At 41.3% G+C, this 15,940-nt stretch overlaps 1 protein-coding gene across 1 annotated transcript in view; it reads right to left on the bottom strand.

Moving 5' to 3' along the window:
* LOC127620823 (bone morphogenetic protein 1-like) overlaps nt 1-15,940 on the bottom strand; it is a 118,220-nt gene that overhangs the window by 54,895 nt on the left and 47,385 nt on the right. Inside the window, 1 exon segment of the mRNA XM_052094078.1 lies at nt 11,193-11,298. Coding sequence (XP_051950038.1) covers nt 11,193-11,298 — 106 coding nt within the window.

The raw sequence follows: 15,940 nt of genomic DNA, 5'->3' as shown, positions 1-15,940 counted from the left end.
ATACAGATTGGCAAATGCATACCACACACAAAAATGTCAAGAGGTTTCTGAAAGCAATTTACTGTTTTATACAGTTTTTAGGAGGAACAAGGAAGGTACTTACTGAATGCTGATAAGCCAATCAACCTTAGAGGTTTGTAAGGCTTTTAAACAAAGTTGTGTTCACACATCCGCCTTCCTGTCTAAGTAGTGTTAAAAGGAGCGTTCACCCAAAAATGAAAATTCTCTCATCATTTACTCACCCTCATGACACTCAGATGTGTGACTTTCTTTTTTATGCTGAACACAAACAAAGATTTATAGAAGAATATGTCAGCTCTGTAGGTCCACACAATGCAAGCGAATGGTGACCAAAACTTTTTAGCTCCAAAAAAGCACATATAGGAAGCATAAAAGTAATACATAAGACTCCAGTGGTTTAATCCATGTCGGTTTTGGATGAGACCAGACCAATTCATTATAAATCTTGACATCACACTTCCTATGGTGCCATCTAGAGCTCTGTGCATGCATCAAGCACTAGTAAATGTAATCAACCTTGAAATCATCATTGTGCCTAGAGACTGCAATGGCAAGATGTACAGTGAAAACTTTGTTATATTTTGATCTGTTCTCACCCCAAATTGATTTGATCGCTTAAGAAGACGTTTTGTGAGCTATAAGACAGTGACCACCACGCTGGCAGCCAAAACATGACCTGAATTCAATGTTTTAGTTGGCACCCACAATAACTTCCTATGTGACATCACTGCACTCTTGCTTACACACTCCAGGACTGTGGCTTCCATAAAGCAATAGTTCATCCAAAATTGAAAATTCTGTCATCATTTACTCACTCTTGTTGTGCAAACCCATATGCTGTTATTTGTTCTGTAGAACACAAAAGTAGAAGAACTGTTTTGCAGCTCTTGCCATACATCGTTCACAGTTATCATGGTTGTCAAGCTCCAAAAAGAAAAAAACATCAAATAAGTATCTAAAAACATAAATGTAAACGATGTGTTGAAAATTATTTAATTTGTCAAATAGATTTTGAATAGGACAGAATTTTTGTTTTGAGGGCAAAACATTCCTTTAAAAGTCAATCGTATCATCATGAGAATATGTGGTCATAAATGAGCTGTACAAGAGTAAATATGAAACTTGAGTAGCTTGTATATTAATATTAAATATTAAACTTCAGTAGCTTGAGCTTTGCAAAAAGTCTCATTCTCCAGTTCTACAAACGAAGGCTGCAAAAAAGCGTTTGCACAGTGCAACAAAGAATGATTCAGTATCAAAAAACTGTCTCTTTTCTCACCCTTCTTTTTTCGTACTTTGGCAATTTTTGCTAGTTTATCGTCTTTGCTTTTCACTCTGTGTTGTCCAGGGAGGGTCAGATCATTTGTTTGTTCCCATGGGAACCTTCCAGTCAAATGCAGGCATGTTCAAATAAGGGAATGATGGCCTTTCCAGAGCTCAACTACAAGTTTTATAGAGAAGAAATCAGTACAGATATACAACCCGTATTTCACAGTAAACATTTTCACTAAGCTTTGCAGTTCAAGATAAGCCCCATAAGTTCAAGATAAAGTCTGGCTTAGTGATTTAATTAAGTATTTTTTCATGTTTCAAGTCACAACAAAGACATTTTCAAATACAAGAGACACGCTCATTTCGATAGAACCCTACAGACTACCAGACATGGGTTTATGAGTGTTTCAAGAACATGATTTGTGTATATTTCACACCAAATCAAAAGAAAAACAGAAACTATATTTTGCATAAATATGATGAAGCCTATTTAAAAAGTGACATGAATGGGTTTTCGAGAAAGTCTGTGTGTACTGAGTTGGGGAGCGTTTACCAAAAGTATCGTTAGCCAACTATGGTTGCAAGTTCCATTATTACCAACATAATTCTCGAAACCATTTTTCCAATGACTATTCAGAAACAGCATCGCAAAGTTGATTGTTAGAACTACAGCTCTCCACCTGTGGTTAGAAGCATAGTTCCTTGTTAGTTTGCTGTGTGACTATCATTGGCCGAGGCTTCTATATCTTTTATTCCAGTTATATCGTTGTGACAGATCTCTAGCTTGATTGTGAAGGAGGAAGTGAGGCCGGGTAAACTGTACACGTAGGTCTCTATATTCTAAACACTTTTCAGTGTAACACAAAATGGTTAGCTTTTCAGTATAGCAAAAGCACACACATAAACACTGCTGTTTGCATATCTATCCCCCCTCCGGCAGTCTGGACTGCCATTATATCCCTCTCTAGCTTTCACTGCAACACAAAACAGCTGTTAGAAATAATTCCCCACAGAAGTCAATCCTTACTGCTCTTCCTCTCCCAACCTCGCTCTCCACAGACATCGCTCGGCCATGCCCCCATCTCCACAATCGTTCATTCTATCAACACATTGACCACATTTACATGCATTTAAAAAACCTGCTTATTCTGGGGTTTTGCAGATAGCAGTATTGTGAACCGTCACACAGACAAGAATGCAGCCATTTAAGGGCTGTTAAGAGAAAGCGATTTAACACACGCTTTTGTAAGAAAACACGGTTTATGTGTCCATGTTAATGCGTACATGAAGCTCTTACATGTTTTTGAAGAGTGTGCATGTGCATATGTGCTCAAGTGCGCTGGGGGAACCCCGAAGTCTGAAGTAAGGGGAAGCCCAACTATTATAGCAATTTATCTTTCACATTTACATTCGTGTCTTCAGCAGCTTTCACACATTAAACAGCTTTCTGGGGAAGCTACATGTAAATGAGCTGTTATAATTTGATCTTTGCAGAAGTTAGTCCTCCACCCCCTGCTTAATGTCATTAATGGCATGCACTATATTGTTGAATCAACATGGTTCAAACGACGGATGTGTATAGTTATAGAATATATAGAACCATAGAATATAGTTACTATGGTTTTGGGAAACGGTTGTCGCTAGCAAGTTTATTTCTCCAACGATGCATCTTACTATAGAAACGCACCCCTGAACAGAAGCTGTGAGATTGAGCACGAGCACTCAGCTCTGTCTCATATCACACTGAGGACATAGAGCTGGTTTTTTATTTGCTTTTAGCGCAACTTGCCAGTACCAGTTTGAAGAAGAAGGAAAAAAACACCCTGAATAGTGTGGGTAAAATGGGGTGGGTTGGGGGCTCGTGGGGGGCAATGGAGGGGGTCAGAAAACATGCCCTAGGCAAAAAGCCAGGAAGGCTCAACCACTTCTCACAGTGAAAACTTTAGAATAAAAACTGTGTAAAAAGTGAAATCAAAGAGCCTGCCTTCCCACTGAGATTTACAATATGAGCACTCTCCAAACACACAGGGACGATGGGGAAAAACAACAACAGGACAGTGGACAGATACAGCAACTAATCAGAAGTTGCTGCAAGGTTATCACCTTCTTGCAAAGTAAAGCCTTGTTCTAATATAGAATTATAGAAACAAGTGACATCTCTTTTCATTTAAAATATATCAGTAAAAGATTGAAAGATGACAGAAGCCGTTTAAGATGAACTCTAAAGTCTTTAAGCATACAGTATGTTGTAACCATTTTTTAAATTATGGACGGCTATGAAATGACCTGGGAGGAAGCACTGGATGAGATCTCACTGTGCTCTATATCTGCCCTGTGCTATAATTAACTCTGGGTTTGAGTTTTCCAGAACACTCCCAGAAGATGGTTTTAGAATAATCAGAGAAAGAAACCAGTCCTTAGTAGTGGCCATGCAATAAACCAGAACCACTCTCACTTTGCCTCTTAAGCAAATATCTTGAATGTGTAAATACAACTAGGGCTGGACAATATAGCTAAATAGCTATATTCTATCTAAATCGGAGGGATTTGGGAAGGTCATTCCACCAATGTGGTACAATGAAACCGAAAGTCCGGGAAAGTGTTTTGGTGCCTCTTTGTGCTGGTACAACAAGGCGACGTTCCTTAGCATTCCATATTTTATGTTAGCAGCAGAAGCGTAGCAAATATATTGAGAACATATACTATATACACAGATGAGCCAAAACATTATGACCACACACAGGTAAAGCGAATAACGTTGATCATCTCCTAACAAGGCCACATGTCATGGTCTGGGTAGATTAGATGGTAAGAGAACAGTCAGTTTTCGTAGTCAAGGTGAAATGGGCAGGAGTGAAGACCTTAGCGACTTTGACAAGGGACAAATTGTTATGGCCAGACGGCTGGGTCAGAGCATCTCTGAAACTGCAAGGCTTGTGGGGTGCTCCCAGTTATCAGTGGTGAGTACTTACCGACAGGGGTCCGAGGAGGGACAAACCAGGGAGTTGGGTGCCCAAGGCTCATAGACGCATGAGAGCAACGAAGCCTATCCCGTCTGGTCTGACACAAGTGGCAAAAGTCACAGAAAATATTAATGATGGTTACGGGAGGAATGTGTCAAAATGCACAGTGCATCGCACCCTGCTGCATATGGGGCTGCGCAGCCACAGACAGGTCAGAGTGCCCATGATGATCCCTGTCCATCATCGAAAGCACCTATAATGGGCATGTGAGTGTCGCAACTGGACCTTGGAGCAGTGGAAGAAGGCCGCCTGGTTCGATGAGTCCTGTTTTCTTTTACATCACCTGGAGAGCCATGTATAAGTGCACCATTTACCTGGGGAAGTAATGGCAACAGAATGCACTGTGGGAAGACGACAAGGCGGTAGAGGGAGTGTGTTGCTATGGGCAATGTTTTGCTGGTAAACACTGCATTCTGCCATTCATGTGGACGTCAATTTGACAAATGCCAACTACCTAAACACCATTGCAGACCAGGTCACATAGCACCCCTTCATAGCAATGGTATTCGCTGATGGCAGTGGCCTCTTTCAGCAGGATAATGCGCCCTGCCACATTGCACACATTGTTCGGGAAATGCTAGCAGAACATAATGAACAGTTCAAGGTGTTGCCCTGGCCTCCAAATTCCCCAGATCTCAATCTGATTAATCATCTGTAGGATGTGTTGGACCAACAAGTCCTATCCATGGTGGCTCCACCTTGCAACTTAAAAGGACTTGAAGGAGTCCTGCTTCTAATGTCTTGGTACCAGATAACACAGGACACCTTAAAGGGTCTTGCAGAGTCCATGCCTTGGCGGGGTCGATGCTGTTTTGGTGGCACGTGGAGGACCAACAGCATATAAGGCACGTAGTTTGAAAATGTTGGTTCATCAGTGTGTGTATATATATATATATATATATATATAGAGCCAAACCTTAATAACAACCCTCATGACACTTTGACCATCTCTCATTTAAAGAATCTCTAGAGATTCATCTTGTTGTAAACAAATCTCTAGACACCATCAGTACTCTGATAAGTCAGGAAATTATTATTAAAATCATAATGGGTGCTTACAAACTATCCAGTAATAGTCTATCCCTCTCTCTCTCTACATCTATGTCTCACTGGATGGCAGCATAGTTGTTGAAGTTGTTTGATGATAGGATCCACTTAACTGAAGTATTATCCAGGTATTCACTCTCTTCCAAGAATCCTGCAGCCACGAACAAATGGCAATTTGTTTAAATATTTTAGTGAAACAGATGGCAAGAGAACTGGAGAGAGAGAGAGAGAGAGAGAGAGAGAGAGAGAAAGTGGGAAAAGGAGAACAAAAGGAGAGGAAACAGATGGTTCTCAAATAGAGGTTGATCGCCGTCTCCACGTTGGCGTGTGCCTGGACTCATGTTACCTTGACATTGAGCTAAGGACATTCAGGAAAATAACAGCTAAGAATAAAAGTCCTTCATTTATTTCATTTGTAAGGATGTGCTACTTCTATGGTTTTACGATGAAGTCAAAGCAGGAAGTTCAGCATTTGTGCAAAGCACCAAAGTCCAAAGAAAAATAATAAGAATGAGAAAAAGATTGCAATATATCACTATTTTGAATCGCAATACACTAAATATAATGAATCTCAATAGTATTATATTGATACCCAGCTATCCATATACGGTAATATCATATTCCCAGATCCCTGATGATTCCCATCCCTAAAACTCATGAGCTTCCAAAATAAAAGTCAGACTTCAATTGGCACTTTTCCAAGAACAAAGTCTGAAATTCTGAATGGAACGCAGCATAGCTATTAGCATTAGCAGAGCCAATAGTGATGTAAACAATAGCTGGGGAAGGTTTCGTAATCAAATAAAAAATGATGGAAACATAAAACTATTGATTTAAAGTTGTTGATTAGAAGTATAGAAACGATATATTTTAAGTTTATTGCAAAATATTCAGATAAATACAAACATATAAGAGTGTAGGGACTTGATTGCATCATTCAGTGTGTCATGTGAGCGGGCAGTTGCTGCAAATTTAGTTTAGCGTGGAAATCTACTTTTGTTACATAATTCATAATTCAATGCAACTGACATTTGTGTGAGCAGACTGTAACAAGATAAGACTGAAAGACTGGCTTTTTAACACTTCTGTGTTCAAATTTGCAGGCTGCTTATTGGATCAATACAGGTAAATGTCATATTATATGACAACGCATTACTTAACAGAGAGCTTATGACCTACTAGTTAAGTCTTGCCTTAAGAACAAGTGGCACAACCAAATGAAACACTGACTTCGTTACAAACTAACTAGTAGTTACTAAGCCTTTAGTGTGAACTTCACATCCCAACTATCATGAGACCTTATGCACAGCTGGTGCAACCCTACCCAGGTGAAATGCAGAAGAACAAAACTGATCTCAAATAGTTTCTAGAATAAAGCTAACCAACGTTCCTTGCTCAAAGCTGGAGTCACTGTGATAATACAGTACTTTGCCAAATGACAGGATAATTCTCTGTGTGGTTTCACAGACGTCATTGGCAGAAACAAATTGTTTTAGTGGGTATGCAAGTGTGTGTGAGTCTGTGTATGAGAAAAGAGGTCAGTCAGTCCGTTGGGGCACAAAAATAAAAAATTTAGCGTTAGTGTAATTTTAAGCCAAATGGATGACATACTCTAGGTTTAAGGTTTCAGTTAAATGCCTACAACTTGTCACTACAGCATCACAAACCTATTGTCAATTGTTTGCCCGTTACCCTTATTTCTGTTTGCATGTAAACACATTTATCAGCATTCTGTCAGCTTATTCAAAATGTGAATGAGTTTTTTACATGTCTGTTCATGGTTGGACTTCGAGACTGGAGAAAAAACAGATGATCTTAAATGCGGTCCCATATAAATGTAAGTTCAGCTGGAAGACTATCAGCTGTACATCATCGCACCATTAGCTGGGTAATTCCTAGCCAATCACATGTAAGCCATTGATTTATACTGTAAGTCTGCTCACAATCTATCACATTGCTGTTTCAGTGCAACACTAACACTGCAACCTCCACCACCCCACCATCACCAGTTGAGTCCCGTCCTGCACAGGGGTAGGCTCCTCGCCCCTGCCTCCTATCTCCGGCAGGATATGACGGTTCCGTGTACAACTTCTTCGGACCGCCAGACGGAGCCTACGCCAAAGAGAGACATTACTTTTCTGTTTAGAAAAGTTTTATCTTTGAAAGACAAGCCTCAAAGATAAACTACATGTTAAGAATGAAAGGATCCATCCATCCATCCATCCATCCATCCATCCATCATCAACCGCTTATCCTGTGTACAGGGTCGCGGGGGGCTGGAGCCTATCCCAGCTAACATTGGGCGAAAGGCAGGGGACACCCTGGACAGGTCGCCAGTCCATCACAGGGCCAGAATGAAAGGATGTTTCTCTTTTTTTTTTATTTATTCCTTTTTAGAAGAGCCTGTAGTATGGTAAAAGTCAAGCTGGTAATAGCTCTTATAAAATAATAAACCCTATCCTTTAAACCCTGCCCAGGTTTATTGGCTCTAGTGTTGTCAGATAAAATATAAGTCGGTACCAATACCAGTAAAATTTCACGATTGTTGATACTAATTTCGATACAAAAAAAATATATATATATATAAATAAATAGGTTGGGCCTGGGTAGCTCAGCGAGTATCGACACTGACTATCACCCCTGGTGTCGTGAGTTTGAATGCAGGTCGTGCTGAGTGACTCCAGTTAGGTCTCCTAAGCAACCAAATTGGCCCCGGTTGCAAGGGAGGGTAGAGTCACATGGGGTAACCTACTCATGGTCGCTATAATGTGTGTTCAGTTCTCTCATCAAGCTTTTATTTTAAATCAAACATTTATTTTGAAGGCTTTTCCTTTCTGTGTTATGCAGTGTAAATCTTTGGTAATCAGAATACAGTTTCAAAAAGTATTTTGATTACTGAAGAGATTACTTTGCTTTTAATTTGTCATTTCCTTCATTTAATATTTGGGAAAACATTTATCCATGTAAATGATGCAATCCGAGAAGCATTTGAACAGCGGTGAAACACTTTCTAATGATGTGTTAAATTCATAAGAGCAGACAGACAATGTTATGAAAAGGTGGATATGACGTCTTTGAAGAACTTTCCCTTTTGGAAGCTTAACAGAGATAATCCACATCCGATCAGAATTGTTGTGTACACTCTAAAGGAGTTTTGAATTTGGAGGAGCAGAAACAGTAATAGCCGGCATGTCAACAGCTAGCTTTATGCTAAGCTAAAAGGCTATTTTTAGCCCTTTTACACATACCTTTTTAAAACCAGGTTAGACAATAAACATGTATTTATGGTTGCCAAGCAATGTCACAACTTGCTACATCAGAATTTGGAAAACACATTGGAATTCATCTGATGTGTGGACTTGGTGTGTGTATATCAGCTATTTTACAAAGGCGTTAAATGTGGCTCATCCAATCAGAAATTAGTGTCTGAACTAGGCATATTATTCGTTTTCTTTTCAAGCCTTATACTTTTAACTCAGGTATTACAAATGTTAAATTATTTTTAAAATTGATTTGTTGTGAATTATCTTTTCTCTTGGGTTGTGACCATCAAGATCCACAAATTAAAAAATACATAGATCCGACTCTAAACAGCGTACATTTAGGCTAATTAACTATATTACTTGTTGAAAGAATTGTTTATTCTGATTATTATTACTAATAAATTGGCCTGTTTAGTAAGCATTTGTGACTTTTAGCATATTGCTGTTTCTGACATTTTATTGAAGCAATAAGCCACATGATGCCACGCATTACAGTTATTTGACCACATTAATGGGGCATCACGTCATGCGTAAGAACAACCCTTACCAATTTGAAAATCACTGTAATATATAGCTTCTCAAGGCTTAATGCTTTAATAGGCATTACCACATTAATATTTAATATTTTTATTTATTTATGTATTTTGTTCATTTTTTGTTACATTTCCAATTAAAATCACTATATCACGATAAATACCATTACGGCTAAAATGACTCATAACACCCACCACTAGTGGCACAAAGCCATGTAGAGAAAGATATGGGGAAATTAAACAAGCTGACACCGAGCCAATGGATCATCCTATAGATTTGAAACTACACTGTAAAATAAATCCTGTTAAATTTGGTAAATGGTAAAAAAAACTTGCAGCTCTGATTGCCAGAAATTCCCCGTAAAAATACGGTAACCACGTTTCAGGCTACACGGAGTGTAATTTTGATGGCTGTATATTTTACAGTGCATTACCTTCATTTATATTATTAAATAACAAACTATATATTAAACTTCTGAAACTGTAAAAATCTGCTTTTCACTTTATAATGTATTCACCGTAGTAATTACAAAAGGGCACATGATGACATGAAGTTCATCAATAGTGTCTCTTCCAGGAGCAATGACCAATAAACATGTAGAGACAGTGCTCAGTGTGACTAAACACCATCAGGGTAACACATGTGAAAATTATCTAATACAATAAACAATAACTAAACTACATAAAATATAACATAGAACACCCCAATGTGCATAACTGATATTAAAAATAAGAAGAAACTATTCCCATAAAATATAATGAAATGATCTAGGTCATGCAGGGAATTCTGGGAACACACGATTATTATTTTTTAATCGTAATTTTAACAATAATTTACTGTAAAAAGAACATGTACTCTCTTGTTAAACATAATATATATTTTTACTGTTAAGTATAGAGAAAATCTAGTTTTTGCATAAAAAAAATTAAAAACTACATGTATTGTTATATATTTAAAAATGTTACCATATATTTTGAGGTAACTACCCGTTAACAAATTAATGTTTTTATACTGTAGCAATTTTTCAGTCTTTTACATTTAAAATTATGAAATTGTTTAGTGTAGATAGAGTCGGTGTTGACACTTTTCATCTCTCTCTCTCTCTCTCTCTCTCTCTCTCTCACACACACACACACACACACACGTTGGTGCAGCTATCCTTATAAGGATTCTCCACAGACATAATGATTTTTATAGTATACAAACTATAGATTCTATCCCCTAAACCTAACCCTCACAAAAAACTTTCTGCATTTTTACATTTGATTTTGTATGTTTTTTAAGCAATTTGAATTATGGGGGCACTAGAAATGTCCTCATAAAACACATTTATAGCATGATACCCTTGTAATTACCAGTTTGTAACCTATAAAATGTACAAAATGCACACATGCACACAGTTGCTCAGACTTCTCTATGAAGAACTGATTGTCAAGTGAGAAGCACAATAGCTGTGTTGTAAAAGCTCAGCAGGATAAATGTAAGAGGAGAGAGATGCTCAGATAGCCATGACCATCCCAAAACTGCTGATGACACATTAAGAGGTCACCCTGAGACAACTGAAGAGAAGACATGTGTGTAGGAGAGATTCTATTGTCACAGAACCAAACTGATAGACATAAGTTATAACTCAACACAATATAATATGAATACCTGTGGCTGAACTACAACTATTAGGCAGAACAGAAGAAACAACAATGTAACAAAAAAATTGTTGTCTCCCCTCAATATCTATGGTGGTTACGGCCCTGCACAGGTCATATGGACCACTTTTATGGTGCTTTGTGTCCTGTTTGAAGATTCATAGCCCTCTGTGGTCATCATATTAAGTAATTGTAAGGAAAAGAGCAGCAACAACATTCTACTAAATATTTCCACAGAAAAAAAGGTTTGGAATTACACGAGGTGAGTGAATGATGACAGAATTTTCATTTGTTGTGATTTTCTGCATAGCAGATGCTAAAGTAATCTTGCCTGTGGATAAAATTAGAGTGAATCGTGGGGTGAAATACTCTTGAGAGCAGGCTCATACCTGGAAAATGTGTTTCTTGCATAGTGCATGATACTGTCAAAGTCATAGACCTCTCCGAGCGAGTCCACCTCACCAGGCTCCATCTTCAGGAAGTTGTACTCCTGTCCTATGAGATCAAACCAAGAATGAGATCTTAAAGGAACAGGAAGTGAAGCGTAAAAGCTTATTTGTAACAAAAAGGCTGCTTTCACAAATTATTCTGTTTCAGGGAACGTTCAATAAATTCAGAACATTGTGTACCCATCATGCACTCTGGAAGTGTTCCCAAGTATTCTTGGGTGGTTAGCATGGCAATAAATCACAAAAGCTGAAACATATTTCCTGTTTGCAGGCATTTTTTTAGAAGCCAGTCACAAAATACAATATTATATCATTTTTTATAAACAATAAGGCAGTCATTGACATTTTCACAAGGGTTAAGCACAATAATATATGCAATATGATGAGTCTTATATCTGTGTCTATCACCATTCTATCATCAGTCAATATCAATGAATCAGTTGATGTAAGAGGTCAGTTCCCCTCAGGTTTACACATGTACCCTAGCAGAGTAACCCCATGTGTAGTTCACCACTATAACTATGAACATGTTCCACTAATGCTTGACCATCCAAAAGTGTCCTTCTACTTCTTATCTTCATTTTGAACAGGTCACTCAGTTTGATATTTAGATATCTAATGAGCATCTTAAGCGTTAAAGGTGCACTCTGTAATTTTGTATGTACGTCATCTTGGACTTACACTGACACCTATGGGCATGGAGGACACATCATTCAAACAAAAACGTTTTTGGTTACCAATGCTATTTTAGAAATTCACTCGTCATAGTCAGCCATGATTACTTTAATTCATGAGTGAAAGTGTCCAATAACATGGCAGTAACTGAGATTAAGCGAGTAGTATATAGCTGGTCACAGGCTTTTTTCAAAAAGTGGACATTTTTGCAGTTTTTCCCCTCATTTTGTATTTAATTATGAGGTTCAAATACTTTATTTTGGTGACTTTTTATGCACTAATTTGTGCTGGATTATCTTGTCTGCTGGTATCTTAATGAGCACGCTTTTTGATGCACTTAATCACTAAAAAAATGTAATAAAAAATAACTACAGCCTTTAAAATGAGAAAATATGACTTTGGTGAATTGTAGTAATTTGTTTCCATAAAATAATGTATTACTGTATTTATATAATTGATGATACTGTAATAATATATCCTGTATTTTCCATGTATAACTTGCATGTGAATTGAATGAATGAGTGGACATCTCCTATGTTTTAGCGTAGTGGAGTTTTCAGACGGTCCCTTACATCTGCAAAACTGAATGTCCAATGAATGTTGAACATCAAACTAACTTTACCGCACTCACAGATTTTGCTATGAGTGCATAACGTCAGTTGCTGAGCATGTAACTCCTGTAAAGGATGAAATTAATGAATACAAAACAAAAAAACAAAGGGGGAGTGAGGGGGGCCGCATCATGTGATCATATCATGGAGGCCTCTCCATGTAGATTTAAACAGCTTTTAAGAGGTTACTGAAATTCCTGATTTAATATTGTGGCAGTGGGGGTGTGGTCAAGTGTCCGTCGGGAGAGAGGGAGCGGTAAGGGTGCATACACCTGAACCAAATTATGACTAACACCTGTCTCTAATTGTAGTGAGATTGGGGAGAGCAGCATAAAAGGACCACGCCAGCGCCAGATCGAGAGAGAGAGAGAGACTGGGTCGAGAGCCTTACTGTGAAGCTGATATATTGTGTTTTGAAGACACCAGCTCCCCGTGTCCTTTGTTACACTGGTGCCGAAACCCAGGAATAAATTTGACAAACTTCCCAGCTAACTGAGATCTTCCAGTCCCTCGCCAGTCTGCACCAGTGTAACAAAGAAGGACACCGGGAGCTGGTTTCTTCAAAACACAATATATCAGCTTCACAGTAATCTCACTACAATTAGAGACAGATGTTGGTCATAATTTGGCTCAGGCGTATGCACCCTTACCGCTCCCTCCCTCCAGATGGACACTTGACCACGCCCCCGCTGCCACAAATATACATCAAAATTACAATTCATTCCTTAAGGAGTAAAACTTTTTTAATGAGGAAAGAATTACTGAGTGCACCTATAAACTGTAAATTAATTATATTGTTGCAACCATAAAGTTTTAGGGTCGTTAGGTAACGTCTAGGTTACGAATGTAACCTCCGTTCCCCGATGGAGGGAACGAGACGTTGTGTCAGAGAAGCGACACTAGGGGTCTCTCTTGAGCCACCGAATATACCTCTGATCTATGAAAAAAGGCCAATGAGAAGTTGGCAGTCAGTATTTGCATACCCGCCCCGGACATACCGGGTATAAAGGCGAGGCAAATACTAGAGTTCATTCAGGATTTTTCTGAGGAGCGGAAATGGTCCGGCCACTACAGCGGCTCGGCTCAGCGACGTGGCGGGAAGGACACTAACGTCTCGTTCCCTCCATCGGGGAGCGGAGGTTACATTCGTAACCTAGGCGTTCCCCTTCTGTCGCTCTCTCCACGTTGTGTCGGAGAAGCGACACTAGGGGTCATATTTAAATCACGCCATGCGCTGAGCCGTGTACGTGGTCTGACACAGGAGCGGGCAGGTGTTTTTTACGTGCCAGACGACCAGCTGTATCAGACTACACGTACCCTTCCCCAATGCCCCACCAAAGTCGTCGGAATCCTTTTGGTTACCCTGGAATGGGCCAAGCCTGGCTGGGCCTCTTTTCTCTCTATGTTTCTCGCATAGAGCAATAGACAGCCGGGGCCCTTACACACACTGAGGGAAGGGGGTCTTACCCAATTTCCTATTCTTTCAGGGGGAACAGACCCTGCGGAGACCACCCCTACCCAGCTGGGGAGGTAAGGTGGTGAATACATCACATGTGTTTTTAGGCGACACGTGGAAGTGGCGGTGGTAGATCCAGCCTCAGCGGGGAGTTGCTACACACGGCGACCGGAGGGCAGCGAAACTACCCAAGGAAAGCGCGGGTCCGCTCGTAAGGGGACCGTATCGCGGAAAAATACACACAGGGGAGTCCGCGTAGGAGTCCTCACCCTGTGGAGCACCTATTCCAGTACAGGGTAGATTTGAATACCCGCAGTGGATTGGGTCGGCAAGTTCCTCCGCCGAACTGCGGACCCATGAGGGAGGAATCGACCAGGGATTCGAGCTGAGTGGAATCTCCTGGGAAAAAAAGACGCACAGTTTTACCTCAAGCGAGGGAAAGGGCGTATATGCAAGCGATTCACCCGGTCAGCCCATCAGCGTGTTACCGAGCTCTACTGGCTCGGACCTGAGAAAACACAGGATGAAACTGACTCAACCCTGAGATTGTAGAATCTCGTAAAGGTGTTGGGTGGCCCGCTGCTCTACAAATGTCTGCCAGGGAGGTACCCCTGGCCAGTGCCCACGAGGACGCAACACTCCTTGTCGAGTGAGCTCGGACCCGCAAAGGGGGGGGCACGGCCTGAGTGTGATAAGCCAGTGAAATGGCATCTACTACCCAGTGGGAAAGCCTCTGTTTGGAGACAGCGTTTCCTTTCCGCTGTCCCCCAAAGCATACAAAGAGCTGCTCAGAGTGTCTAAAGCTCTGCGTGCGGTCCAGATAGGTATGCAGAGCACATACCGAACACAGCAACGACGGGGCTGGGTCTGCCTCCTCCCGGGGCAGCGCTTGCAGGTTCACTACCTGGTCTCTGAAAGGCGTGGTAGGAACCTTGGGCACGTAGCCCGTCGCGGTCTTACGATCACATGAGTGTCTGCCGGACCGAACTCCAGGCAAGTGTCGCTGACAGAGAACGCTTGCAGGTCCACGACCCTCTTGATGGAGGCGAGCACGATCAGCAGGGCGGTCTTGAGAGAGAAGGCCCTGAATCCAACTGATTCTAGTGGCTCAAAGGGAGGTCTCTGGAGGCCCGCGAGGACTACCGAGAGGTCCCAGGAGGGGAACAGGCTTGGCCGGGAGGGATTTAACCTCCGGGCACCTCTTAGGAACCTGATGATTAAGTCGTGCTTACCAAGGGACTTGCTGTCTACTGCGTCGTGGTGGGCCGCGATAGCAGCAACATACACCTTCAAGGTGGACGGGGACAGCCTCCCCTCCAACCTTTCCTGCAGGAATAGGAGTACTGACCTAACTGTGCACCTCTGTGGGTCTTCAGCCCGGGAAGAACACCAATTTGTGAACAAGCGCCACTTCAGGGCGTAGAGCTGCCTGGTGGAAGGGGCTCTGGCTTGGTTGATCGTGTCTACGACAGTGGGTGGTAGGCCAGCTAGATCTTCCGCGTCCCGTCCAGGGACCAGGCGTGGAGTTTCCAGAGGTCTGGATGCGGATGCCAGAGCGTGCCCTGCCCCTGAGAAAGAAGGTCCTTCCTCAGGGGAATTCGCCAGGGAGGGGCTGTAGTGAGGAGTACAAGGTCCGAGAACCAGGCCGGGTGGGCCAGTATGGAGCCACTAGTGTGACTTGCTCCTCGTCCTCCCTGACCTTGCACAGCACCTGTGCAAGAAGGCTCACTGGGAGAAATGCGTGCTTGAGCAACCCGTGGGCCAGCTGTGTGCCAGCTGCGTCTGCCCGAGGGGGCCTCTGTTCGGCCATACCAGAGCGGGCAGTGGGAGGTCTCTCGGGAGGCAAGCAGGTCTACCTGGGCCTTGCCGAATCGTTCCCAAATCAGCTGAACCGACTGGGGTGAAGCCTCCACTCTCCACTGGGCAAGCGTTGTCGTGACAGCGCG

Source organism: Xyrauchen texanus, chromosome 27 (genome assembly GCF_025860055.1).
Source record: "Xyrauchen texanus isolate HMW12.3.18 chromosome 27, RBS_HiC_50CHRs, whole genome shotgun sequence".
NCBI classification, from domain to species: Eukaryota; Metazoa; Chordata; class Actinopteri; order Cypriniformes; family Catostomidae; genus Xyrauchen; species Xyrauchen texanus.
This window is presented reverse-complemented; position numbering and strand designations above follow the sequence as displayed.